The following is a 21,163-nucleotide window of genomic DNA, read 5'->3' as shown; positions in this document are numbered from 1 at the left end:
CATAGCTGGGACTCGGTGTGGGCCCACTTGCTTAGCACTGATGACCGAGCTCCTTCTCCCCTCTGGAGCAAGCCCATTTTCCTGACTGTAAAGCTTGCTTCCTTCATGCTTGGTTGTCAGGTGTCCTTTTCCCAACTTCCAGCTTTTCTATAGATATGTAAAGTGGTTTAGGGGCAGCTTCCATGTGCTGATGTTCCGCTTATCATCCCCAGCCCCGTTCACCTTACTGTAAGACAGTAGCTTGGGGAGTGCATATGTTTTGCCGATTCTTTGCCTATAATTCTCCCCAGTGAGGCTGCTTTGTGCCTGTGCCTTGTGCCACTCGTGATTTCTGTCCCCACCTTCTGGCTTTACAGTACGGCCCAGCAGCTCTTCACCAGAGAAACACAAAGAATGGTAACATGGTAATACCTAGTGTTTAGCTTTCCACACAATGTGCTCTCCAGTGCTGAGTTGTACCAGTGCTTGCACCCATTTTATTAAATCTGTGCCTCATTTCAGGTATATTTACATAAATCTGGTCTTTCATCCTATCTTGCTATACCTTATGCCAAATTAAATTACCTTTCAGGATGCCTTGATTTAAAGCATGGGTGGGGCACCTTTTTCTGCCAAGGGCCATTTGGATATTTATAACATCATTTATGGGCCATACAAAATTATCAACTTAAAAATTAGCCTGCTGTATTTGATCAAACACTCAATTAACTCACCAGTATTGCCTTGGCAGGACCAGACCAAAGGATTTTGTGGGCCTTATAACAGTTCTTGGGCTGGACGTTCCCCACCCCTGATTTAAAACGAATGTCAAACATCCCTAACAGTTTTCTCCAATGAATATCAAATTCATATTATACTAGTGGAGAAGGGTATTAGATTCTGTTTCTTTTATGAGAGCGTGTGATTTCCACAGTTTGTTGATTAGACCACTGGCTCCTGTCATTTATTTCAGTTGTCTCTGAATCTTGATTTAGGGGGAAAAATATCTTTATCCTTCCTTCTCATTTAAAAACCCTTGCAGAACCTTCAGGGGGGAAAAATCAGCTAATATTAATAGAACACTAGAGGCCCAATGCACAAAGATTAGTGCAAGGATGGACCTTCCTTCCCCTGGCTGCTGGCACCGCCTTCACTCCAGCCAGAGCCACCTTTCACCTTCCCACACTACCCAGAGGCCCTGAGCAACTGGGGTGGTACAGAACATCTGTGTCCCACCCCCACTGCTCGGTGCCTGCATATGCAAATTAACCCGCCATCTTTGTTGGGTTAATTTGCATACTCCTGATTGGCGGTGGGTGTCACAAAGGTACAATTTGCATCTTACTCTTTTATTAGTGTAGATATTCTAAGTTCTAATTACTGTTTTAATCACTTTATACATATTTCCCCAACAACCTTTGGATGTAGATTCTGTATTTATGAGTTAAGATGTCAGGTATTGGTAATTTCATATGGTTAGCCTAATAAACCTGTGTAACCCATGGTACAGATTAGGGAACACACAGAGACAGCATTACTTGCCCAAGGTCACACAGGCAATCAGTAGCAGAGATATGTCCAAAGATGGTTGACCTCCTAAACCTTTCACTGACAGTTTGGTTTTAGCATTTCAATGAGGCCGGATTCTGCAGCTGCTAGTGTTGGTCAGTACTGGCAGTACTGGCAGTAAATGGCACTGTTGGGTACATCAGAGGCTGTGGAACATTTTCCCAATCATTCCCTGTCTGTATGTGTCCTGTGATTTCTTTACTGGCAGAGCCAGTGATCAGCAAAGAAAATATCTTCAGCAAAAAAGAGTGAGTCCTATGACTTCTTTTCTCCAGCTATTTTAATTTCTTATAAACACTCAACTATAATTTTTTGAGTGCTGTTACTGTACTTACTCAGTTATTTTATCTTCCAAACATCCTTGAAAAGTCGGTATTTACTAACAGGGGAAATGGTGACATAATAAATTTAGAATCTAGTGCACTCATTGGAATGTACCCCATTTTTTCCCCAACCCTCAAAGACAGAAAGAATTCCTAAAATCAGATGGTTTTAAGCAGAGCTCTAATACCCACCAAGCAGCTTAGAAATGCTTGTGTCTATAAAAGGCAGACACTGAGCAGGGTGAATGGCTGAGTCATATGGGGAAAATTATTTAAAACTGAAAAGATCATTTATTCCAAAACCTTCATTTTGGGGCTTATGACTTGCCCAAGGTTGCATCACTACCTTTTGGCCCTACACCCTCTCCCCAAAGACCTCTGCCCTTCACAGAGAAACAGCTTACAAAAATCTCTTCTCGATTACAAAAAAAGCAAGCCTGAGCCTTTAGAACCGTTTTGAGAATTGAACCAACTATTCTTAGTATGGATTGATTTTTGTTACGCATTTGCTTCTTAGGGTATTTTAAAATAGAAACCATGGAAATAGTAAATATTAATAAAACTTAAAAGAAAAACCTCAAACCTTTAGGAAAATATTTCCGTCAAATGCATTTAGCTAAAACATTTATCTGCAGATAGCTTTCTTTATTTTTATTCAAACTTTCAATTGATTGATTTTAAGTGATGGATGAAACAGTAAATGTTCCCTGACGTAGAGTCTTCTCTTTCTCCATCATAAATTGACGTTTTCGTGGATCCTTTGTGCTGCAGCATTCAAAACTGCCTTTTAAAAAGTAACAAAAAAAATAGTATTTGCTACAGTCAGCAGATGGTTGTCACATTTTGTTTTCAGTGCGCTTTACCACTTAATTTTGTTTTGTTGCAGCATCAGAGGTTGCCAGTCAAGCATCTGCTCTAGCTTATGGCCCAGGACTGGAGCCACTGTGATGGCACAGGTTCAGAACAGCACTAATCTAAAATAAATGTTTAATAAGCTCGCCAGGAAAGCACCTGGATTTTTTCCTCCCTTAAATTTCACAAAACTGCATAATTTGAGGGTTGGAAACAATTGTACATAAGACTTGACTTGTGCATTTTTATGTGGTTTGTGTTTTAAAAAATAATGCTTTTTTTTTATCTTTTGTAAATTCCAGCTCATCAAGGTGCTGTACAAGACCAGCCATACCAGCTGCCAGTGGAAATCGATCCTCTCATAGGTCTGTCACTTCCTTCTCTCTTTGCGATTCATTAAGCTCTGTATGGTGGCCCTGAAGTGTAGATTACAGTTGTTTTTCACTTGCTGGTTGCTGGGAATGGAATTTTCCTGATAAACCATTTGCATGCAAATTGGAATGCAATGAGCTGTGGCTATGCTGGTATTTCATCAACTCCCCCTCGTTGGTTTGCCTAATTTGAACAGGCCTAGGACGCGTGTCACTGAAAATTAATATGGATGCTGTAATAATGTGTGATTGAGAATGCGCATGAAGTACTGTCAGGATAATATTGGATCTTTTCATCACTCAGACTTGTTGATGAGCAGGAGCGAGGCGCATTATGATGAATTGGTGCCCCAGTAATGTGATGGAGCTCCTTTGCTGGGGAAATTTTCATAATAACAGTGGGGTTCTTAGCAGCACTGTGTTGTGAAAAATAAAACTGTAGTGCCAGGGTTTCATCATTAAAGGAGATCAATCCTTTCTTCCTGGACCCTCTGTTCAGTCGGAGGGGATTAATGGGCAATTGCTGAGCAGTTTCAAAGTTGAAATATATTGCCTAGCCAATGGCAGTGTTAAGATATTCGTATTCATTTTCCTAGGGTCCTACAGCCCAATAAATTGCCATTGGAGGTTAAATTTGTTCAGGGGGAAAGAAAAAGAAAAGGGAGGAGCAGAAAGAGCCATGGGGATGAAATGAGTCCCGGCAGCAGGTGACTGAGAATGCTTACTTGCTGATCTGCCTTTTGAGGAGGTTATAGTTAAAATAGCCTGTTTTAGTATTCTTCATCCCCAAGGGTGGGGATTGCAGCTGTGGCTTCACTAAGAGTTTAAGCTTCGATATTAAAGACACTATCCAATAACTTTTAGGATAAAAAAAATTTAATTGCGTAACTATGGGGTATACTACTAGTATTAGTGCTTGCCTTATGACTGTCAAATTTCCCTGGCACAAATACATTGTTAGGATTTTAAAGTCTTTAAATGAAGCATTTGAGTAAGCTGATTTAGTATTTTGAAATTCAAGATATTCCTCATGTGTATGCCATCCTTTTTGTGTTTAAAACCATTCTTTCACCAGAGAGCTAAATGGCCAAGGTTTGCAGATAAACTATCAAGACGAGCTAACATAATCTTAAACTCTAAACTAAGTCATTTATCATTTCCCCAAATATAAGTGGAAATATAAGAAGTAGTTATCTATATGTACGATAAGTGCTACTCTTTTTCCTAAATCTTGTTTTACTTTGAGTAGACATGATTTGCCATATATTGAAAAATTTTTAAATGCTCACTTTGGTAAAGTTTTAAAAGTCAGACAAATAATAAAACCCATTTGCTAAGTCATTTAAAGTATAGACTTATTATTTAACTTAAAACTTGACAATAAATATTCTATAGAATATAGTCTATAATTAAATTAATTTGGCAGTTGCAACCCATTAGAATAAGCATAGGTAAACATTTTTGGTAAAGGGCCAGATAGTAAATATTTTAGGGTTTGTGGGCTATTGGGTCTCAGACATAGGGACTAAACTCTGCTGGTATAACACAAAAGCAGCCATGGACAATGTGTAAACAAATGACCACTGACATGGGCCAAATTTGGCCTGTGGGCCATAGTTTTCTTTCCTGGTCCAGATCACTGGTCATCAGATTGTTTGCTCTTATATCTCCTAAAATAATTATTTAAAACCATGCATCTTCCCACACACTTTTTAAAAATATATATTTTATTGATTTTTTACAGAGAGGAAGAGAGAGGGATAGAGAGCTAGAAACATCGATGAGAGAGAATCATTGATCAGCTGCCTCTTGCATACCCCCTACTGGGGATGTGCCCGCAACCAAGGTACATGCCCTTGACCTGAATCGAACCTGGGACCTTTCAGTCTGCAGGCCGACGCTCTATCCACTGAACCAAACCAGTTTTGGCTTCCCACACACTTTTAAGTTGACAGCTGAACAGTTTCATCACAAATTTAAATAGTTGCAAAGTGTATAAAATTTTAAATATATCCAATGGAATCCAAATGTGAAAAGGAATCGCCAACATTTTGTTTTTTAAAAACATATAAAAATCTCTAGTTGAAAATTGTACATTATTCCTTTTTCATCTTGAATTTGTATTTTCATTTTACTCCCCCTATACAATTATAATATAACTTTAAGATTTATGGAAAATTAAACATTTTAATAAACATTATGAAACATAAAAACATTTAGTACAAATGTATTTTTAATGAAACAATTCCTGTGTTCATGGATGAATATTATTTGTTGCTGAATGGGACAGGATTTGTCAACAGTTCTGTTTAATTTTTTTGTTTTGTTATGGATGGAAGCTCTGATGAATGTCATTCACACGAGCAAATAAATGGGAAAAGAAAGAGTTTTGTCTTAATAATGTCACTCAAATTGTTGAGCTCTTTCTAGGTTATGTGAAAACATATAGTGTTCTATTAAGAAATATTGTTATGGTCTATCATTCACCAGCCATTTTAACAGTCTGTCATGAAACTTATTTTTAATGATCTACCAATTGACAGCCTGATTAGATGCTCCTTCTATTTGATTGAAAGCATTGAATTGGAAGTTACCTACCCTGTAGAATGATTTGCTACCTACATATTCACTATTTTGAATTTTTCGATTTTTTTGGCTTTCAAGAGGTACTTATATCCTGAGGTGAAGCACCATAGTAAGGTTCTAGGTAGGAAAGAAATATGACTTGACTTAATCTAGTGGAAGAAGAGCATGCAAAAGGCAAGGTTAGAAAGGAGTCCTTAGGCAAACCTGTTTCAGGCAGGAGAACATATGAAGGAACTAGAAATTGATTCCCTTAAAACCATCTGTGCCTGTGTATCCTTGGGGAAATCTTTAATCCCCAGGGGTATGCCCACCCAAGTTTGAAGACTGCTTATCTAGACAAATAAATATACCTAATTTTCATTACATAAAAATACTTTCAGTATTGAATCTCAGGAATATGCCAGAGAAAACAATAAGATAAAGGAAAGGCAGTTGTGAGATATGTAGGTTGTATAGGTTGTATAGATTAGGTAGGTAGGTTGGTAGGTAGGTAGATAGATAGATAGATGGATGGATGTTGCAATATTAACTTATAAATAAGCACTTACTTGGAATAGAATAATTCATCTGAATGCTCAAGGGGCAACAGCCTTTATCCATTGGTACTTTTGGTGAATCAATTCAAAATTATGCACATGCCCAGATCTGTTGAGCTAGGCCCTCCCAAGAGATCACACCTCAAAGGAGACCAGGATCAAAGTTTATATCGTAGGAGCAAAAGTCACCTAAACACAGAAAAAGTGGACATTTTTTACAATTTTCATGTGGGATTAAATACTGTAATAACCAGTCTAGAAAGTAGTATCTACTTTGTTTTTAATTGCTAGGTTTCTTGGTATTAAAAAAACAACTGAACTGTATCCCACAGCTTCATCCAGTGGGATACTAACCTCTCTGTGTGATACACGGTGATACCCATACAAGTTCTCATCTGCCAGTAGCTTCCCTTTGTGTGGAAGGATGGAGGAATGTTCCCAAACTGGAGTCCTGCCCTTTTAACTACTGCTGTTACTTTCTAGCCCATTTAATCACCCAAAATAATATGAATCCCATTATCAAACAGCTACCTAATAACCTCACACAGTTAAGTTGTGTACTCAGACACTAGCAGAATTTTGCAGTATTACACATGTCTATGTTTGCCATGTGTATGTTTGCAGGGAATATTTTGTTCCTCTGTGTCCCCAGGTGTTCCCAGCAGAGCACTGAGTAGTATTTTGAACACATTTTTCTTCTGTACTATTCTCTGAGCCTTCCATTAAGTTGGCCACGTTAACTTAGTTATAAACAATGAATATAATGTAAATGTTTTCCTCTTTTTGTCATAATGCATTTATAGTACTTTTAAGCCTACAGACTATAATACAAAATACGTAATAATCCGATGCAGAAATGTATTGTGTTTGTTCCAATTTCTGATACAATCAAGATTCTTTAGCAATGTAAGAATCATTATTTATGCTGGAAAGTTGGTGTGAAACACCCCTGAGATGACTAGAAACAAAGCTTTCTATTTGGCTGGCCTCATAATGCCAAAAAAGGCACCTCGGTGAAAATCCCTTTTCTGATAATGACAGACTTGATAGTGTGTTTCTAGGGGATTATTACTCTTCCCGCGGGCTTAATGTCGCTCCGTGTCTGACCTTGTGCCTTGTGACAAACCCCATCTCAGGCGCTCTGTAGCACTTTGAAAGCACACTGCCAGGCTGTCTTGTTTTATTGCTTACATAAGGGGTAAGAGAGTGGCCGCGTGCTGTGCTTTGACTTTTTCAATTACAAGTATCTTTAATAAATAGTCCTTCTCCCCTTTCCATACATGCAAGTGCAGCTGTAAACAGGGGAAAGGGGAGTTCACATCTAGTCAAATTAAAGACCTGTTACAGCAAAAGTAGTACAAGATGGTACAATATTTCAGCTATATGACATTTAAATTCTAATATCTCTTCCTTGTGACAAAAAGTTAAAGGTAATGGATTGTCACAACACAAATCTATTCTCATGGCAATAGGTGTAATGAGATTGTCAGAAACACAAACCTAACCATGATGCAATCTGCAGATTGTAATCTAGTTTGGTCCTGCCCAAGAGCTAGAAAGCGTGTTCCGGGAGTCGCACACTCTTTTTAAATTGTAGCATGCTATTGTTTCTTTCCTCTAGGCAAAATCTCTCTCTGAGATGTTGGATTTAGCTGCCCACATTCTTCCAGCATTGGGATGTGTTTTCCTGTTTGGTTTTTCAAATATTATTATATTTAAAATGAAAGGTCAAATATTCCTACCCTGGAACACGCTGCCTCTCCTCCCTCACCCCCTATCCTGAGTATGACAAACTATAGGACCTCTTTGCACATGTGGGTTTAGTAAGCTTATTTTTCCTTCCTCTGTTCTCATAGCCAGCAATACAGGAATGCACAGGAGGCAGATCACTGACCTTTTGGACCAGAGTATTCAAGTCCATTCCCAGTGCTTTGTCATCACTTCAGACAACCGCTACATCCTCGTGTGTGGTTTCTGGGATAAAAGTTTCCGAGTCTATTCTACAGACACAGGTAACTGTTATTTTCTTCATCCGTGAACTAAAGCTTACTGTAAGTAACATTGAGAGAGGCACTTAGAATGCTTCCTCGTCTTCTTCCTCCCAAAAAAATCACATGATTTTAACATTTATAAAATAAGGAAAATATACTTTTCCCCAATCTACTATATAGTCTACCATTAAGTTAGCTTCAGCATGTTTTTAAGAGGCAGCTTTTTATAGTAGATTTGTCACCCAGGCTTATGATGGTATGTAAATACCATATGCACATGTATTTGCATAATCTTAACACCAGCATATGTGTGTTTGTGTGCGCGCGTGTGTGTGTATTTTCCCACTTTTGTATTATTTAGAGGATTTTTTTTCCTGACTGGAAATTCTCATTAGGTGTATTGCTTAGGAGTAGAAATCTTCATGCACCCAATTCTGCATAGAATCTTGCTGAAATCTACACCATCATGAAGAAAAGTAGCTGACTATTGATTTTATATGACAGCTCTTGTTAAAATATAAAGTTTTAAGTCTATATACTCATTTGCATGCAGGACAAACCAAACACAGCCCGGAATTATGACAAGGAGACCTGATCCAGTAAATGCATATACATTTTTGCATCTAGGAAATGTAGAAACATTGAAAAATTTCATGGAGTCTCTTTAAAATATTTTAGAAACTGTTAGAGGATTAAATAACCATTTAGTAAGTATATAGGTGAATATTTAAAAATAATTAAAATGAGATATTAAAGATCATAATTAGAACTTTGATGGATACTGTGGAAGTACATATTTCAGCTAAAACAAGGCTCTACAAATATCTTGATTTAAATGTGGAAATAGAAAATTCTTTCTCACTGGAATTTCTAGTTTATTAAATGGTTTATAGCAAGTAATCTCTCAGTCTTGTTAATGATGTTTATAAATGTATGAGTCCATTCTTCTGCCTTAGTAAGTACAGTGTATTATATGAAAAGATAATTGCTGGTATTGAAAGAGTATGTCCTAAGTGTATTTTGGTGACAATATTGTAACAGCTATGAAAGAGTAGGGAAAATAGTTTAACATGTACCGTTCCTACAATAAACCCTACAAGTTGTTTTCAGGCAGGATTTTTTTAATGTTTTATTTTATGGAATTGATGATCTGGTGTTTTTTGTTTGTTTGTTGTTGTTTTTTTTAATAATTTGCATCTTTATTCTGTATGTCCAGAAAGAAAACTTCATCATTCAAATCCTTCTGATTAATTGGGCTTTTATTACATGTTTAGGTCTATGAGGTTGATTACTGTTAAACCTAAAACTCCTCTAGAGTTCGTTAAAAATGCAGTGGGGATTTATACGTTTTCCTAAAATAGCTGTATAATTATAATGAATTTTCTCTGATTTAATAACAAAATTTTAACCTTTACTTTCATCATGTGGTAATGACAACTCTAGCACTGTTTGACCTCCAATTGTGCTTCCTGTTTGCACAAATTTTCAGATTAAAATTGCTTCATACTCTTAAAGATTTTCTTAAAGATCCTTTTATATCGCACATGGTTTTTTACACATTTTTGAACATAGTTTTTGAATGTATATGCAATAAATTTCATTATTTGGTACACAGTTCCATTAGTTTGGGTGGACTACAGAGTCCCATAACCACTACCACAATAGAGGTGCAGAGCTGCTCTCACCCCCAGAATTCCCTGTGCGGCCCCTTTGTAGTCAACTCTTCTCCCCGCTCAACTGCTCAGCCTCTTCGCAACCACTGATCTAGTCTTCATTTCTAGGATTTGCCTTTTCCAGAATGTCGTATAAGTGCAATTATATATTATCTCAGTCTTTGGTTTTGACATTTGAGGGCTCTTGATTTTATTCTCCATTCATATCATTTTTAAAAGGCATTGTATATTAATATTTGTAAAATTGACCTTACATTATATAATAGTTATAATTAAGAAAATTCTTACACTCAGTTCTTTAGAACTTACAAAATTCTTTCACGTGCATATTGTTCCAGCCTCACAATAATCCTGTGAAATAGGGCAGGTGTCCTTATCCCATTTTTCAAATGATGAGAATGAGGTTCAGAAAGGTTGATTTGTTGAAGTATGTATGGATAACGGTGACAGAACTGGGCACTGGAGCCAGCTCTTCTGACTTCAAATGCAGCGTTCTTCGTGATTATCCCACGTTATCTCATACAGGTGTTACCCGTCGATAATTGCTGAAGTTGGAAAGCACTATAATATACAACACTAAGTTCCTAGTATGTCTGCCATGTGACATTAGACTTAATAAACTAGATTGCATTTCTTCCCTCTTTCCAAAATCTTCTGTTTGGCTGTTTTGTTTTGTTTTTCAGATAAGTGTGTGTGTAAAACATTTTCATAATAAGTAGCTTTATTTTAAGCTTCATGTTAATGATACTGACTTGGCTTGTACAATAAAAATATTTACACTTGCCAGAAAAGGTGTGAAAAAATTCTCAAATGATAGTCCTCATATCTTTCTTAATATCTTTTATACAAATAAACTCAGATGCTAGTTTTATTTAAAATAATTTCAGTTAGGATAACTATGTGCCTTACAATATGTGTACATGACAATAGGAATATTAAATATATTCTCCTAAGTTTGGCAGAGAAGCAAGGGTTAAATTGTATGATCAATAACATATAATGGCTTAAAAAGGGGACATCTGTAATACTTTCAACAATAAGCATAAATTTAAAATAATAATATATAATGGCTAAGTGTTGAATTCAATTATATTTTAGCACATAAGCAAAAATAAATAAATAAAAATCCTTCTCTTATTAGGTTTGGGATGGGGAGGGGGAAGAAACACGGTTGTAACAGGAAATTCTTTTAACATAAATCATGTTTTCAGGACACAACCAGAACAGCAGAGGCAACAATAAAACCTTCCCTCAGCAGTGGGAATTATTTTCAGGCCACATTTTAGATTCAGTGGTGTGAAGTCCTGAACTTGAATTTTTTTTATTTGTAGCACAGCTGTCAAATAAAACATTAACTAGAAAATTTGTTCTGTCAAAAAAGGGATATTCTAGTGCTTGTGGTAATATTTGATACTAGTGTGTGGAGAGGTGGACTGGTATTAAAGGAAACAAAAAATAAAGGTTGAGGAACACTTATGAGATTATCAGAAAATAATTTACCAAAAGAGCAGCAGGTATTTATATGTTGTGATTTATTTAGGAGGAGTGAACTTCAGCCTCGTAGCAATAACAAATATCACCGAGAAAGGCTGCCAGAACAGGAAAAAGTAAACTTAAAAAGATAATGTTTTTCAGAGTTGAGCCCAAAGTATACATTGTAGAGAATAAGATTAATTTGTAGTAAAGTATGAAACCCTTTATATATTAATACTTGAATGTCAGTTGCTCATTTTTATCTTCCCTGACGCCCAGTATACTTTTGTTCTACTTATTATTCCCACTAATCCTACCTTGTACTCTTTCTTTAATAAAACTATTCACTGTTCCTAATTACATACCTGTGTTTAATGTTTGTCTGCCTTACTAGACAGTCAGTACTCTGGGGGCAGGGACCACGTCTGTTTGCCATGTCTATTTACCTCTACATAGGTGTGAGAAGGCCTCCTGCTTGGCACTTAGTAAGTGCTTAGCCAGTGTTTGTTGAATGGAAAATCACTGTGATAACTTTTGGGACAAAGTCTATAACACTAGGAAATTGTAGTTGGAAAAGAAACCACAGTAAGTGAGTGTCCATTTTCCTGGCACTGATGTTCTAGATGCAGAGGGATGACTCAACTGATGAGAATTAACAAATGAATCTTGGATCATTCTGTCACTAAGCTTACTCCATCCACTCTTACAGATAACACTTTTCACTTGTCCTCACATGAGCTGGAAATGACACAAGTTACTGAGTGAGAAGCTGCTCTTTTTGGCAAGCGCCCGGCGCACGTGGAGGGCCTGGTTTCCTCGGCCCCACGTACCTCACGTAGCCACTCGTAGTTATTTCACTCATTCTCGCTCCTGCAGCCCACTGAGTTGATGGGTGTCTCATCTTAAATGAGCCTATTCTAAATGGCCTATTTAAGTCACTCCTAGTTTATACGCTCTCAGCACTCAGGTACAGGCTGAGCCAGAAGTCGCTGTACATACTTCGTGATCAAAACAATCACAATATTGTGGCCGTGTTCCTTTAGTAGTCAAAACTCACTGATTTAACCTTCAGCTTTCTAACCTGTGCTAAGAGTGACCTACTTCTCTCTTGGCCTTTGAAAGCCCTGCCTCTAATTTAAGCCCAACCATTTTCACACTAAACTTCCACTTCGTTTGGCATGAAAATTATAAATGATGTGAAAATTATTCCTTTTGTTCATACTTATTTGCTCCTCCCCTACACTTTTTATTCTACAAGGTCTTGAATTCTTACCATATTCTTTATTGATAAAGCGAGTTTTAAAAATGAAATGTTTTAATGCCAGTTTAAAAGACTGAAGGAGTTAAAAAATGAATATTTTTAACATTTTGCAGTTAAAACACCTGCTTTGACCAAATTCTTTATTCACAGGGGAAAAGTGTTTAAAGTGTACTTTATTAATTTTGCAATTTTAGATCGAAATGAATCTGATTTTAAAGTTACTAGTACCCTGTTTCCCCGAAAATAAGACAGTGTCTTATATTAATTTTTTCTCCGAAAGTTGCGCTACGTCTTATTTTCAGGGGATGTCTTATCTTTCCATGCGCTAGGTCTTATTTTCAGAGGATGTCTTATTTTCGGGGAAACACGGTAGTAGTCTCTGTACAAGAGTGGAAACATTGTATTAGACTTTTTTGTTGATTTAGAACAATTATATTTCAATGTTTTATTTCTAAATTTGTGGCACTTAAAATAAGCTTTACATTTATTAAAATGGAAAATTAAAACAGTTTAATGTAAATATTTCTATTATATTTATTATTATCTTTAAAAGTTAAATACATGTAGATACCAATACTTAATTGAGACCTTAAGCTTTTGAATAGATTATGATGTGTTCCAAGTTAAACATGCAAACTTTTTTTCAGCTTAGTGTCTTTTCCCCTTGAGCATTTGAGTTATGTTCAAATGACCCCTGAAACAACTTATAAAAAATAAAGTCATAGTGAATATTAAGGATAGATATTCTATGACATTCATTTTTAGATTCTTCAGATATTTCAAAAGCAAATGTTGGCTAGAAACTATAGGGATGAAAGGAAAGATCTATAGGTATTTAATTCTTTGGAGAAGTTTATATGGATTATAAATATCATATCTAATTAAAACAAAGGCTCTAATAAGTGGGGCTTTACTTTTTTTCTGACACCATTATGTGAACAATTCATCCTATATTTGAAGCCCTAGATATATAAAGTTCACTGGGTTCCTTCCCCCACCCCCAAAGTCATTAGTTTAGATAAACTGCCTTAATCTCAATTTTATCATCAGGCTCTCCCTCCCCCCCAGTAAATTTTCATCATTCAATGAAATTAAAACAAAGAAATAATGACTTGGTTTAAATTGCAATCACAGTATATTAGTCCTTGTAGCAAAACTTAGTTCATGTAATCCTGATTTTCAAAAACAGAAGCTCTCCAAAATGACTTTACATTGAAATGCATTAAATCTTTACTAAGTCAGAGAGGGGTTTGTATTAGTGAAGTCTGAAGTATAGAGTACTTCTCAAAAGTCAACTAAGTTTCATTGTGTTTTGAATCATATGGAGTAATTTAAGAAAATGTTGAAGTGGTTCCCAATAGGGGTTCCCCAGGCCTACTTCCATCAGTAGATATGATTCATTTGTAATTTATAGTAGCTATTATAATATGATATGATATCATAGTCATTAAATATTATAGTTTGAATTGAAAATAGTTTTTGCCTTTCAAAATATTATCACAGTTTAATTTATTTTTTTTATTTGTGTTACTATCGAAAGAAAGCTTCCAAATTGGACCAGATCAAATTTTATTATAAAATCTGAATTATCAGAATCTGAGTTTATAAGGCTTTATTACCTTATAAGTGAAATGGTCATGATGAGCATACAATTTTTTAAATTTTATAGCAACTTTTAAGAAAATTATTTTGTGTTTCAGGAAAATTGATCCAAGTTGTGTTTGGCCATTGGGGTGTGGTCACTTGCCTCACTCGTTCCGAGTCGTACATTGGGGGAAATTGTTACATTCTCTCCGGGTCACGTGACGCAACCCTTTTGCTCTGGTACTGGAATGGAAAAAGCAATGGGATTGGAGATAACCCAGGCAGTAAGTACAATTTATGTTATAACTTTTACAAGTGAAATGTAATGGCAGTTTGTAGTAAAGCTATCTTTTACATCATGGTGAAAGTGAAACTGAATCATTAAGTAGTTTTAATTTCTTATTTAAAATTTAAGAAAGGTCTAGATAGCCTCATTATTGGCATTTTGTGACCGCTGATAATTCAAATCCAAGTGTGAAACCTCATTTTTCACATTATAGGTTATTCTTATGATCTGAAAATGCTAGTTCTTCATTGTAAATGACTGTCATCACATAAAAATAGAGGTGTTTCATTCATGAACAATAAGATATAACATAAAAAGAACAATCACATATTATCTTGTTTATTGAATTTATATTTTAAAAGAGCAAAATTATGATTTCATGGAAACAAACCAGTCTTTATAAAAAAAAAAATATGCTTTCATTTACATATTAAAAGGTAAAGCAGGTCATAAAAGGCCAATATGGAATATTCAAATGGCTCTTGGTTTTTCAGATGGGAAATGAAAATGTTCAGCAACAGCCTGAAACATCTTTATGAAACTATGCTGAAGGCAGTAAAACAAAAAATGTGTAACCATTTAAAATTGTAATTCACAGAAGGCAAAAAAGGAAGCAGCTACCATTAAAGCCAATCGCACACAGCTGCAGAGAAGAAATGGCTTTAGAAAAACACATTAAGAAGTAGGAAAAAACAATTAAAGGGACCACCTGAAAAATGAGAATTTAATTAAAATGATTATGACAACACTGAAAGGTTCCTGCAAAAATAGCTTTAGATTTTTACTTCATAAGGTGGAGCTTTTTAGCTGCTCTTAAATATTTACAGTTTCTTAATTTAAAGCAAGTTGCAATGCATTTGGCTAAGGAAGGATCGTGTTGTTGCTGATTACTTTACCTGAATCCTGCGGTACATCTGTCACTCAGCCCCAGGTTATGAAACAGTCTGAATACATTTAAGTCCGTCATATTTTGGGTTGACTTCTTTGAGATGTGCTTATTAAATGTATATTATATGTATGAAAGTGAAACGTTATAATTGAAAGCCAATACAATTTTAAAAGAAGTATTAGCAAAGTTTTTTTTTTTTTTTTTTCAGAGCTGGTTCTTCTTTGTTTGTGTTCGGTTGGTGTGATTTTTATTCAGTGAACCTCTACTGTATATTTCTTATTTTAATCAAAGCACAGATCATTCTCCATACAAATAGGATATAAAAAATAAGGCTGCAGTGCTGTGGATAACACAGTCTTTGTGATAAGATCAACTTTAATGTGTCTGTATGGGGGATAGTGTGTACATGTGTGTATTTCACATATTTATACAGACAGGTCCAGTTTATATATAACTATGATAACATTTTGAAATATGTAAACTTCAGTAATTTCCCCCCCCACACACATTATTTTGAAAGGTACTTCATAGTATTTTTATTATGGACCCATGCATTTGGCTCATTCTCTTTTTTGGCTTTTTAGGATGAGTGACTAGTTTCAATTTCTTCTTTTCCTGTGTCTATAAATTTAGTTATTGAGATACACTAACTTAACTCAGACCTAGATTTGACATAGTTAGTAAATATATCATTTGGTTATTTATTAGAAAATATTTAGGAAGAACTTTCTCTTGCCTTAAAATGGTTCATGATGTTTCATGCACATATAACAATCCAGATGCAAGAAGAAAAAAAAATATATATATATATATATATATTTACTTATGCAACCTAATCAAGTTCATGTTATTACAATACAATGTGTATTCTGAGAAGTAGCTAAAGTCTTACTAGCCATAGCACATGTATAGGCAATTACATTTCATACATTTAAGTATATTTTAAAACTAGAAATATTCAGCTTTTCCATATGGGTGAAATATGTATTTACATATTTAATACCTTATGAATCACCCTAGAGATGGCTTTTACATGCTTGTCTTCTAAAGAAATAAATCAAGCAGGATTGACCACACTCTGGAGTTTGGAGTAAAACAAATCTGAGTTCTAAGCTTTGCTGTAGTCCTTGTGTCTTGTCTGCAAAATTAAAGCAACAATGGGAACTAAGGTGTTATCAGAAGCACTGGGTGCATAGAGCAAATAAATCACCACACACACACCATCATGTTAGCATTAGAGTATATATTATAATGTTACATTTTTCATAAAGCACTTCATCTATACCCTCTCATTGTCTGCAGTATGGTGGACATTAACTCCGAGCAGTGCTGGAAATGCAAAGAAAAGAAAAAAAAAGAATAACATAATAGCACAGCTAATAAAAATTTTAGAAAATTGTAATGTATCTTGACTAAATTAAATTACCTTTCTCAAAGTGAACCGCATCCTTTCTGGCCCTTTTCTAGCATCTGATGTCCCAATTTAATTTTGCTTTAACTCTGAAGGGTGGATTTGGGAGAAAGACAAATAGGCACTTTTTCATGCAATGAGAATTTCCGCACATTAGAACAGAAAAATGAACAACCAGTTAAAGCTTTTCAAAACATAATGACGAGAGAGAGAGAGAGAGAGAGAGAGAGAGAGAGAGATTTCACCGTGTGTTTTAAGCATTCATGAAAGCTGGTTCGGATTTTACAAGCCTCTGGCTCATTGATGGCTCCACGAAGCAGTCTCCGAAGTCAGAGGCTTTCAGATGAGGAATTTTAGGCTGTGCTTATTTCTGCATTATATCTGTTGGATGCAGTGTAAGTGTCCTTTAAGAGATGGTCAGGCTTTTATATATATAATTGCACTGTGGTCTATAAATGCCTCCAGTTAAATTTTTGAATTTAGACTTTTCTTGCTTAAAGGGAAAATAGGTAGATTTTTTTAAAGAAAAAACCTAGGGTGTTGCTTTTTTTCTGCATTTTATAGATTTTATTCAAGTATTTTGTGCGCTTTTTATTTCAAAAATAATGAAAATAAGCTAGTAATTTTACTTGCTGGGATCATAAGCCTGCAACATTTTTTATAAACCTTTGTGCTATATGTAAAGTTAATAGCTTTATTGCTATTTTTTAAAATAATGTTTCCCAATATTAATATGTATATTGTTTGGGCAAAATCAGGCTAGCTCTATATGTGGTTCAATTTGGGGTTTATGAAAGGATGCACGTGTTCTCCGAGGTCTGGATTCGGAGGCAGAGCCTTGCTCGCCTGCACAGCAGAGAGGGTTCCTCTACGTCTGTTGTCTTGAGTGGGCTATCTCCTGGGAAATGCAGTTTCTCCAGGAAAAGAAAATTAAACAGAGGATTCCGTTTAGTTTTGCCTTTTAAAAATAAAATCAACGAAGAACATTTCAATGAAAGATGTTTTTGTTTGGAAGCATATCTCTGCCTGACCACTCTGTGTGTTTTTTGAACCAAATCTGGTCCACCAAAATGCTTTTCCCGGAACAATCCCTTTTCCTTCAAAATGGAGAAAATGCTGCCCAATACATTCAGTTGACAATTAAATATTTTAAAACTTTGAAATGATCTTACAAGCAAGATAAGGATCTCCAAAATCGTTATTTATCCACTATTTTATATTGTACTAATATACCATAAAATTAAAATGAAATACTTATTAAAAGTATTTAAGTATTTTTAGCTATCTAAGTGATTTTTTTTTAAAGCCACAGTTGGTTAGCTTTAGAAGCAAATGATTGCTGACTGTGAGGGTGTCGTGTAGATTTGTGTGTATAGTATTTTGGTAAAGTGGTTCTCTATTCTCACGTTCTGTTTTTGATTTGATTGAAAGGTGGCATTTTTTTCCCCCTCGTTGCAATCAGACATGCTAATCTATGTCAGCTTTCTTCTTTATGGGCATGGCGTCTTCTGCAAGAAAGAAAAAGCTAATTTTTTTTTCCCCCAATAACACCGGGATTCTGTTTTTTAAGAATATTTCAGCACCGTTAATTAGAAAGAAGGTTTTATTAACCATAAGGCTAGCACTAACAGACCACAGAGCTGCTTTTTAAAGTACTGTATGCCATAGCTGCCCTGCTTTCTTTCTCTGTCTAAAACTTCATTTTGTTATACTCTCATCAATCACTTAAGTCATTACCGTAAATCCTACTGTTGTTAATTTTACTAGTATCACCCTAATGAGGCATTCTTGCTATAATTAAAAATGAATTCTAACTTTAAGGCATTCTAAATTTTTTTTAATGAATTTAGAATGATCTTGCCATATGAGCATAAATACCAGATATACATAGACTACTCATCAAGTAAGTCCATAATAAAAGTAGTATCATCCAGGTGTGAAATATTTACTGGTTGCCTCTGTGCACATGTCTTATGCATATGTATTTTTGTGCACATATTTAGGAATTATGTTCTTTTTATCATAAAGCCTACTATGTTTTATGGAAGCCACTGATAAATCCTTATTCTTTGTCTTGCCAAAGTTAAGGTAGATGCAACACAAACTGTAGGTGTCCTAGAGCACCATCTGCTGGATGCATTTGGGGACTTAATGTTAGTAAATCTGAAAATCAGCACTTGATAAGACAGGTGTACTTTGTTTTTAATTGCCTGTGACGTATGATTTGTGGGACCCAAATGTCAATATGTATGCATATGTGTTGAACCATAATGGTTTATAAAATAACTCACTTTCTTCTTTCTTATGCCTCATGCCGACATGGATTTGGAACTTGATAGTAAATATTGTTTTAAGGAGAAAGTGAGCAAAATATATGCCCAGTGAAGCAAAGCATCACAGTTTATCATGAGATTTAAATTCTTATTGTCCGCAGGTTTTCAGTAAGCTATAGTTGGAGAAAATTCTTTGGATGATATTTTAACTTTAACCTTCACTAAATTCTGAATAGGAAAGCAATGTGTTTGCAACAAGTAGCCTTCTTATAATTTGGATGTGAATTTTGATCTTTTCTTTTGTCAACAACATGAGTTCTTGTATATGTCTCATTGGGAGCTTTCCTGTGGCCCTATTTTTGGCGTGCACCTTTGCACGAACACTGAGACTGCCCTGTGTTTTTCTTCCTTGAAGAATTCATCAAGTAGGGTTTGAAACAATATGTTGGCAGTGTTCGAGTTCAGGTGACATTAAAACTACGTCTATGAAATTCTCCAGAAGGTCCAGGATGTTTAGTGCTCCATGATGTAATGCAGGCCCTCAAGTTCCAGCAAAACAACTCTGTATTTACTGCTTGTAACTAATAGTAGATGTGGTAAAAGGAATTATATTCATATGGCAAATGAATACAACCTTAATGTGCACCATATGCAGAGTGGCGGGGTGATGTGCCAATATATCACATTTATTTACCTTGTTTAGTTGCAGAGAAAAATGGCTATACCATTCAGCCCACAGACTATAGGCATATAAATATGAGAACAGAAAAACTGGTGATTTATGCCCTCAAATTGAAGCTGAGTGTCTTCATATGTAGACTCTCATAATGCCACACCAAAGAAAGCTGTCTGTATAATACTATATGCTCAGATAGAAATTTAATTTCAAACAAGTGCTGGAATTAATTTAAGAAGTACAGATTTCCTTTAGTCAACTAAGTATCATTGTATAGGCTCTCAAAGAAAAATTTGAATGTCTTTTTTCATTTAATTGGTACTGAATATACTCTGAAATTATAAGCTACTTCCTCCCTCCTTTTCACCTAAAATCAGGGTTCTTCTGCTTTTAGAATATTGTAAGTATGTGTGTGTGTGTGTGTGTGTGAGAGAGAGAGAGAGAGAGAGAGAGAGAGAGAGAAAGAGAGAGAGAGAGAGAGAGAGAGAGAGAGAGAGAGAGAGAGAGAGAGAGAGAGAGAGATTATTGTAGAACTACTAATGATACATTTAATTAATACCTCCTGGAAAAACATATTACAATGACTTTATCACCTTCCCCAAAGTTGGTCTCATTAGAGAAATTATATGACAGCTTTGGCCATATGTACTTCATATTACACTTTAGATATTCCTGAGAATTTATGAAAAGAGATCCATTTTTATAGGAAAGTAAGTACTTAAATGCCTCTGTTGATTTCTTTTACAAAACAGCAATTGCCCTATCTTTTAAAGTTATGTTTGTCGCCTTCAAATAGTTTTAGTCCAACTTTTGATTTTGGATTTGAAGTGTTTTTAGACAGAAAAAATCCTCAGAAGCCATTTTCCCCCTCATGGCTTAGGGCTTCATGACTGTTGGTCTTTTTCGCTTTTAGTCTTGTAGTTTGTAACTTTCTACACCTTAGAGTTCACTATTTCCTTGGGGTGAGTGGGGTCAAGATATTTTCTTTTTTATTATTATTATTAATTGAGATATAATTGACGTGTAATACTAGTTTCAGGTGTGCAACACCCTGATTCGATACATGTATATTTTGTGAAATGATCACCACAATATGTCTAGTTAACATTCATCACCACACAGTCACAGATTTTTCCCCCTTTCATTAGAACTTTTAAGATCTACTTTTAGCAAATTTCAAATTTCAAATAAACAATACAGTATTGTTAATTATAGTTACCATACTGTCCATTACACCCCCAGGGCATACTTATAAGTGGAAGTTTCTACCTTTTGACTGCCTTTACCAGTTTTTCCTACCCCCACCTTTGGCAACCACCAATCTGTACTCTGCATCTAAGAGCTTTTTTTTCTTTTCCTTTTTAAGATTTCACATGTATGTTTGATTCTATGGTATCTGTCTTTTTCTTTCTGACTCACTTCGCATAATG

The 21,163-nt window shown here is 35.4% G+C and overlaps 1 protein-coding gene across 5 annotated transcripts in view; it reads left to right on the top strand.

The window, feature by feature from the left end:
* LRBA (LPS responsive beige-like anchor protein) overlaps positions 1 to 21,163 on the top strand; it is a 514,593-nt gene that overhangs the window by 476,547 nt on the left and 16,883 nt on the right. For all 5 annotated transcript variants that reach the window (XM_084884876.1, XM_084884872.1, XM_084884875.1 and 2 more), the window contains 3 exons: positions 3,026 to 3,088; positions 8,073 to 8,228; positions 14,315 to 14,482. In XM_084884876.1, coding sequence (XP_084741002.1) covers positions 3,026 to 3,088; positions 8,073 to 8,228; positions 14,315 to 14,482 — 387 coding nt within the window. The remainder of the gene's footprint in view (positions 1 to 3,025; positions 3,089 to 8,072; positions 8,229 to 14,314; positions 14,483 to 21,163) is intronic.

The sequence above is a fragment of the Pipistrellus hanaki genome (assembly GCF_964339955.1).
Source record: "Pipistrellus hanaki genome assembly, chromosome: 5".
NCBI lineage: Eukaryota > Metazoa > Chordata > Mammalia > Chiroptera > Vespertilionidae > Pipistrellus > Pipistrellus hanaki.
Note: the sequence above shows the minus strand (reverse complement) of the source record. Positions and strands in the feature narration are given on the sequence as shown.